At 53.5% G+C, this 7,876-nt stretch overlaps 2 protein-coding genes across 2 annotated transcripts in view; one reads left to right on the top strand and one right to left on the bottom strand.

Moving 5' to 3' along the window:
• LOC119111331 (NADPH azoreductase-like) overlaps positions 1 to 2,972 on the top strand; it is a 4,859-nt gene extending 1,887 nt beyond the window's left edge. The window contains exons 2-4 of the mRNA XM_037235145.1: positions 580 to 703; positions 1,447 to 1,683; positions 2,314 to 2,972. Coding sequence (XP_037091040.1) covers positions 580 to 703; positions 1,447 to 1,683; positions 2,314 to 2,546 — 594 coding nt within the window. The 3' untranslated portion in view covers positions 2,547 to 2,972. The remainder of the gene's footprint in view (positions 1 to 579; positions 704 to 1,446; positions 1,684 to 2,313) is intronic.
• A 1,683-nt stretch (positions 2,973 to 4,655) lies between these two features.
• Positions 4,656 to 7,185, bottom strand: LOC119111332 (uncharacterized). Its single transcript, XM_037235146.1, has 4 exons — positions 7,003 to 7,185; positions 6,663 to 6,809; positions 6,166 to 6,333; positions 4,656 to 5,000 (listed from the first exon to the last, which is right to left on the bottom strand). The coding sequence occupies exons 1-4, from the start codon at positions 7,183 to 7,185 to the stop codon at positions 4,854 to 4,856; spliced, it is 645 nt and encodes a 214-aa protein (XP_037091041.1). The 3' UTR covers positions 4,656 to 4,853.
• Positions 7,186 to 7,876: the final 691 nt, after the last annotated feature.

Here is a 7,876-nt window from a genome sequence, read left to right on the forward strand (position 1 = left end):
CATCCCGTCCGCTAGAGCGATTGTGATGACCGAGCAATCCGGGCAGCGAATATGATGTCATAAAAACGCTTCTTTATGTAATTAAACGATGACGCAGCGAGGACCATAAATGTTTGCTGTTGCAAGCTTGTTATTTAGTGGAGTCTTTTTCACATCAAAGCGTATCAAAAGCCGCGGTTGAGTTCTTCACACGTTACGTGCTGCTTGCCTCAATATTTTCAAATGTAGGCCTGCCCCTTTAAGATAGGTTGTTGCATGTGGAGCATGTGGAACACCATGTGGAGCAAGCTCAGTGATAATGGTTATGCAGGCGGACATCTTGGAAATTTGTCTGTAATGCGTAGCACGATCTTGTCAGCGGTCTCACATTGCGGATGCGCTACACGTAAGTCGTTCACCGGCCCTGTCCACCGGCGCGGACATGGGCCGGACTAGTCGTGTTGGGTTGTATGTCTCCCTCCGGGATGTGCGGGTCATCCATAAGCTACATACGTCACACGCACCCCCAGGCTGTACTTCTGCCAGTTGCTCGTGAGCTGAAAAGGGTCCTACGGCCGTACGTCTGCCCTCGTGTTTCAGGAGGTCGTCATGTCACGTCTGGTGCTGTTTCTGGGATCGACTCGAGAGGGCAGGAACGGTGAACGCGTTGCCACACATCTCATCAAGCTCCTCAAGGAGAAGAACCACAATGTGACCGTTTTCGGTGAGGCTGTGCGGCCAGACGACAACGTGCCGGCTGTGCTTTTCGCTCTGACGTTGATTTATAGACAACGGAGAACATGTTTTCCGTGCACTGTTCAATATGTCTTCTTTGAAAAATTGGGCTGGATTGTTCTGTGGGCGTGTACGTCAGATAGTGTGGCTATGTCTGGAAACGTTGTCTCGTGAATGGGGAATGCGCGTCTGTTGCACCGCGCGACAGATATGCAAGTGAGCTGTGCGCATACCTTCCAGCTTGGGGCTTGGACCACCTGTGCACAGCCTTAAGTGCCACATGACTATCCGCAATCGCATGGACCGTCATGATAAAGCTGTGTGCTCGTGTTCATATCGGCACTTCGATCTGTATTTATAATCCGCTTTGCTATTCATAATCCGCTTTGCACTATGGTAAAAGTCGGGCCGGTAGGTTACTTAGCAAGGCTTCACATAGTGCTGGTCAGGCTGGGTGAGGGCGCATATATCGTTTTCGGTTGCCAATCTGGAATCAACTGTCGCTTTCACTGTGCACCAGTCCCGAATCATTAACGAAAGCCGCTGCGTCGTTCGTTACCAATTGCATTTGTTCAGACACCTAACGACAGTGAAAGTGGCTACCGTCGCTGAGCTGCTGACGAGTTGAGTGTTGTGGTCCAGTAAGGGCACTGTCCGCCGCTCACGTGACTCCATCCGTCACATGCGACGTGGCCACAGCTGGCTTCACCCTGCGGGTCCCGCGCTCCGCAGACCCGCTGAAGATGCCGTTCGAGATGCTGCGCCAGCCGCTGCACTTCATGCCGGATGCTTCGGCGGCTCCCGAGTGGCTGCGGGATGCCAATGAGACACTGAAGGCGGCGGACGGCTTCGTGGTGGTGACGCCCGAGTACAACTGCGCACTGCCGCCGGCGCTGGTCAACATGCTGGACCACTTCCCGCCCGCCTCCTACCGCCACCGGCCCGTCGGCATGGCCTGCTACTCCTTGGGTGCGTCGTATTAGGCGGCTGGTCTGCTGCCGACTTGCGCGGCGTCCTGGCTCGCCTGGTGGGAGTGTCACTTGCTCTTGTGTGATGTGGGATTGGTTTGGTTGTAGAGTACCCAGCCGAAAACCACGTCTGTTGGCAGCCCCAGCGGTGGTCTCTTGTGTGAGAGCTTGGCTGCTGTGTAGCTGTGACCGGCCTGGACATGAGCCCGAGCATGAGCGAGTCGTGCCACATATGGTCATCTTTTTCGTCGGAATAACGACCAGCTTACGGGGTTCGGGTAGTGGCGTTTACAGAGATATAGCTGACTTATGATGCAGTCACGGACCTTAGTTGCACCCTTTTCAGCGGCTTAGCGTGGCTTGTTGGCCTGCGGACGGATACTGCTTGCGTCTTCGCTAATGTTTGTGAAGCGGAATGGCGGGTGAGGTTTCCACGTCGCCCGTGGTGACCTGTTCAATGATGTATCCGAAATCTGCCCGATGCCGTGCCGCGAAGCCGCCGCCCAGTAGCTTCAACTTAGCTCGGCGGCGTGGTTGTGTGGTCACCTGACTGGTGACCGTGACCGCCACTGACTGACCTGACTCTGACCTGTCCAGCAGTGTGTGTGCTGACCTGTGGCTCCCGCTGCAGGCCAGTTCGGCGGGATGCGGGCGGCGGCGGCGTTCGCCCGGGCCCACTTCAGCGAGCTAGGCATGGTGAGCATTCCGTGCCAGTTCACCGTGCCGACGGTGACGCAGAACTTCTCGGCCGACGGGCAGCCGCAGAATGAGCGCATTGAGCGCAACGCCGAGAAGCTGGTGCGCGAGCTCACCTGGTACGTGGACGCGCTCAAGGCTGCACGGAAGGACGGCGTGCCCAACTAGCCCGCAGGCGGGCAGCTCGTGCGGCGCGCGTCAGCTGTCGGTGACGTCACGCCCCGCTTCAGTGCCGCGGGTCACTGCGGCCCGTCAGGTGGTGGTAGCGCTGTGTCGTCTTTGCCGCGCGGTCGACCCTAGTGATAGCGCTAAATGACATAACTGACGTCGGTGCTTCATTTTCATGGTGCCGCTTGTTCTCAACTTTCGCCCTACCTCACCTTTTTAATGTGCTTTGTCCTTTGTGCGTGGTCGTTGTAAGTGCCTGAGCTTGGTCAGCCCTGCACCGAGTAGCGGGTAAAGCGTTGCCGGGCCGTGATTGCGATAGCTGGAATGCAATAACGCACCTTTTTTCGAAAGGGTACGTGCTGGCCCGTCAATGGTATTGAGCCTCGTGCGTACAGGTGTGGTATCGATGTATTGGTCGGCATATCATTAGATGATATTAGTGTTTCTTGTAAATCACGACTGCCATAGTTTTCAAGTGTCCGTAAAAAATGCACCTGGTCCGATGTTGCTATTTCTTGGAATAATGGGATGACATCTGGTCTCTGAAGAACATTAACGACCATGTTGAAAAAGGGAACCGGTTAAAAAAAACGACGCTTCTTAAAGCAAGCACCCTGAAGAACTTCCAATTTGCCTTGGAGATCAACCAAGTAATCATATAACATCGTACTTGATTCTGGGGATGGGAAGGGAAATACGCAAGTCCATGGCCAGGATCGGGGTGCAATCCTACCAGGCGTCACGATGCCGCTGAATTTCAGACCATAGCATTTCACCATCTGATGAAGGATCACTCATGAATCCTGTGTGCCATTTTGGCGTGTCACAGTATATATGAATACATGCTTTAACACGATTCCAGCAAAGGCTTCGTTTAGATCACGAATGCTTTCGATTTAAGCTACGACCCAAGCTCTGTTAGTGCGTTCACAAGTGATCAAAGTTCAGTTTTGTCGGAAGGATGAATAATTATCTTCGCCACATGTTTCTCCTAATTCAATGCGAAGTTTTCAGCCAGAGTAACAGTATGGTGAAGTGATGTAGTGAGAGTGGGACTTATGCAACTGAATGAGTTTGTGACTCGCAAGCGGCGCGTGAAACACTGATAATTTTAGAACCAAGCGTGGTCACTGGCGTAATGTTTTAGAACATCATGGCTACAGGGCCAGGACCCCAGCTCGCTGCTTCTTGTCTACGTCAGCTGTACATTACAGCTTGCCACGGTGGGCCTATTTATGACGGCGATCTCCACACGCTTGCACGTGACCGAAGATTAGGTACACATGCAAAAAGCAATAGGTGAGTGCCTTCTCGCATGGGATGTCCTAAATGCAGGTGATCCTTGATGAAAAAGGAGAACCTTGCCAAAAAAACGTTGGCTTGACGGTGCTGTTGCTGTACTGTCAAAGTGAGTATCCAATGCGTCAGAAATTGCTGACACGCACACAGCAATGTACTGATGTTGAAAGCACACCGACGAAGCCTGCCGGTAGCTTCGGATACAGTCTGAGCCTGCTCTGAAATCAAGCAAATATCCGTTGAGTCATCGAAATTGATTCCTTTGAATTGTTGTGGCGGGTCGGAGTCGGGAGCGGAGTCTGGTGAAGCTTCGGCGGATCTGACTCGAGTCCAGTGAAACATCCGCGGAATCGGAGTTGAGTCCAGTGAGTCATCGGCGCGTCCGCTCAACCAGGTATGCATGTACGAACATATCATTGGTGTTAGCGACCTCGCAGCCTCATCCTAAAAACAAACGTCTTGTGTGGGTTTTTTCGAAGCACAAAAAGCGTGTTATCTCCTCCACAGACTTAGGCCCCACTCAAGTCGGCTCCGACTCTGACTGATACCACACAGAGGTCATTCGGACTCCGACTTCCCTGAGTTGTACAGGCTGGGGTCGACTCCAGATCTGGCTCCTGTTGTCTGAAATAAATGTAGTCGACTCTGACTCTGAGTTGCCTAACTGACCCAGCACAATTTGAATCCTTGCGCAGCAGTGCTACTGTGACTGGTTAAACGCTGGTAGAGGGGTCCCTCGGGTTACCCGTATGGCGTGACACGCATATTTCTGTTCCATTCCAAAACTTGATGAGTGTTATCAACGACGACTCGTGTCCGGTAAGTGCACTAGATGTATTGACTCTCCTTCACTCTGTACATAGCGCAAAGACGTGCGTGCCACAATTACAAAAGCGCCCGGCATCGGCGCGCCACCTTCTGTCTCACAGCGCCACCTTCTGTCGTGATTACTACCGACTGCGCTGGCACCGGGTGTCCGTAGCGCTCACGGTGCTGCCACCTGTGGCACTATTTCAGCAGTTGCTGGTCGAACAGGTGCTCGGCCAGGCTGTGCTCGCCGCTGGTGAACATGGACGCCAGAAGGTTGGCCTTGCTCGCCAGGCCACTGACCCTCTCCACCTCGGACTCGAGGGCGTCCTGAGCCTGGTGAGCCAGCTGCAATGGTTGGCTGGTGTCAGAGCGGCGCCGTGATGAATCCATCGGCTCAAACGAGGCACCATCAACTCATCATTTATCGTACGAGGAATGAAGGCGTGGGACGAATAAAGCTTACCTGTCATCCCAAAGTTATGAACTTGAGTAAGTCCTAACCTCGCATTAGTGAACCCGTAGGGAAATTAAGTACCTCCCCGTCATTAGCAGCCCAAGGTAGATACTCATAGCTGCAACTGGGACTAAAGCGAAACAGTCGGCTAGAGCAAATTGGAGCCCGTTATGCATTGCTAGAGCTGATCGTCCTGCAGTCAAACACATGCGTGTTAATCAAGTGTCAAGTCAGATCATGCAATCGCTCAGCTCTCAATATGACCTTCAGTCTGATGCGGTCACGATCACGGTGCTTGCAACGTTCACCGCGTCCTCGGGACAGCGAAAATCGGAGGACCAGTCACCCGACCACAGCAGTAGCTATGTTGCGTTAACCCTCGCGAGACGGGAGCCATTTTCACTCATGTCGGATCGACCTTCTCTCACCGCTGGGTCCCAAATAGAGCTAGAACCAAGACAAAAACAACAGCGGGATCCAGTGATGTGTGAGTGACCCATTCAGGTCAGATCAGTCAGTGACCTTCAGGTCAGGTCTTCTCTAATGCCTGGGAAGGCAAAGGCGGGAAATGACCACCTGCATTTACTTAGAATGGCGTTTTTTAAGTAAAATGATAGCAATGTCGTGTTCTGAATCAGGTCCAGCGCAGTCATCGAGGATCAATGTAAAGTCGAACAGGACCCCATGTGTCATTGACCTCGTTTGAACTTGAAAACTACGTTTGAACTTGAAAGTTACGCCTGTACGTATTTAAAAATTACGTCGTCCTTCCAAGCAAGTTCCGAAATTGCGTTCTGTCATTCTGCACAGATTCGTTGCGCGAACTCACCACAGATTGCCAATCAAAAGAGAAAGACGGAGGCTTTCCGTGAAAACAAGTGCCTTGAAAGATAGCGTCACAGTGGTCTCGGATATACCACGTGGTGATGGCGCGTATCCCTCTCGTCTTGACCATGGTAAATCCACCTTACATATACTGCCCGTAGTTTGCGTACAGCGCCGTGACATGTGTTCCCGTGACGCACTGGTGTGCTCCGTGTCCGACTGCGAACTCACATCGGCGTCGAGCGCGCAGCCGGCTTCAGCGATGCCGCCGGCGGTGGCCGTCAGGCAGAGGGCGCCGCGGTGCAGGCGCGCCTGCTCCTCGTACATGTCCTTGGCGTCGGTCAGGGCCAGGCCGAGGGAGGGCAGCGGCAGCGGGTTGTACAGGCCAGTCGTCGGCAGCTGCGGGGCGGGGCGGACATGGCAGCCGACGCCTCGTCGCCCCACGCCAGACAGATGAACGGGAACATCACACGACGCAGGCCGTAGAACGGTCACGCAGGCGGCACGCGGACTTGTAAAGGCGCGTCTTTTAAATAATGCGTGATTGGCTTTACTGTTCTGGGCAAATATGATTTTTAAGTGTTTTCCAGAAATGAATACACCCAGGAGCGAGAACGATGCCGTTGGCAACTGTGTTGTCTGATTGGCGTGCTGAGCTACAATCCCGGCACCAAATGAGCACGAGGTTCAAAAACTGATGTAATACCGGTCTCGATTGGTACCCTTACCTTAACATTGAGGGCTTGGTGCATGGTGCCTCCGCGCTTGACCACGTACTTGATCATCGACACGGCCTGTTCGAAGCGCTCGTCCGAGGCACTCTTGAAGAGCTTTTGGAAGCCCAGTCGGTGGTTGGTGTGTCCCGGCCGAAGTGGCTGGACTGGAAACGGTGATGCGGACGCTCGTCACACACAGGTGCAGCCGGCCGGAGGCGGTCAGACGCTAACTCAGCATTGCTGTCTGACGTGCTATTCTTTGCGATTCTCTGCGTCATTTTTCGAACACTCGGATGTTCAAACACGGGCCACACGTGCCCCCTCACCTCTTCTGCAGGGGTGGTTCACTTACGATCGACATGTACTGCAGAGCCAGTTTCAGAGCCTTGTTGATCACTTTCTTGTACTGGGGCGCATGCACGGAGTTGAACGTGCCCACCCGCGCGTTGCACTCGTCTCGTACGTCGGTAGACAGATCTGCCACAGTGGGACGGTTGTGTTTGCCCGAAGCGCGCGCTTTGCTGACACCCTCCATGGATAGCGAGAAGAGACACTGCTGTGGTGGGTAGCATATGGAGCTGGATCGAGTTAATCAGAGGGAATAACTAAATTTACACAGGAGTCTGGGGGGGGGGCAAGGGTGTTATGGTCTTCCCACTTTGTGAAATGTCATCGTTAACCATTTCGTGCAGCGTGCATTAACCATTTGAGAAAGATTCCAGGTCCATTCACTTTTAGCGACGCTCATAGCCCACTAGAAGGACAACCGCTTTTCTCTTGACTTGGCCTGATACAGGAGATACACGCAGTACGCAGAAAAGTCAGCATAAACTGCTATTCACGAGGAACGGTCCGACCCGTTGCGCAGAGGGCCAGTAGCAAACGCTATCTGCACGTACCAGTGCTCCACCGCTGGCCTCTTGAACTAGGGTCTCCAAGCGGTTCTGGCAGGCCAGTGAACCTCCGATCAGCACGGCGAACAGGAGAAACGCGCGCATCTTTGGATCTGGAGGTACAAAACAGAGATGTTTAAACACGTCAATCTGAAAAAATCACTAATGCTGGTCTGGTAAGTTAGAAGAGGAATCTCGCTGGTCAACAGCAAGCCCGCGACCCTTCTAACTAAGATGACCGCGGTGCGGCCAGTGCTTCACGCATACGCTGGTCTGGACGAGATGGCGCAATACCCGGTCTGCGGGCAGGGCAGGCTTCGCACTGCGTGCAGC

Source organism: Pollicipes pollicipes, unplaced genomic scaffold (genome assembly GCF_011947565.3).
Source record: "Pollicipes pollicipes isolate AB1234 unplaced genomic scaffold, Ppol_2.1 Scaffold_7261;HRSCAF=8764_pilon_pilon_pilon, whole genome shotgun sequence".
In the NCBI taxonomy this organism is placed as follows: Eukaryota; Metazoa; Arthropoda; class Thecostraca; order Pollicipedomorpha; family Pollicipedidae; genus Pollicipes; species Pollicipes pollicipes.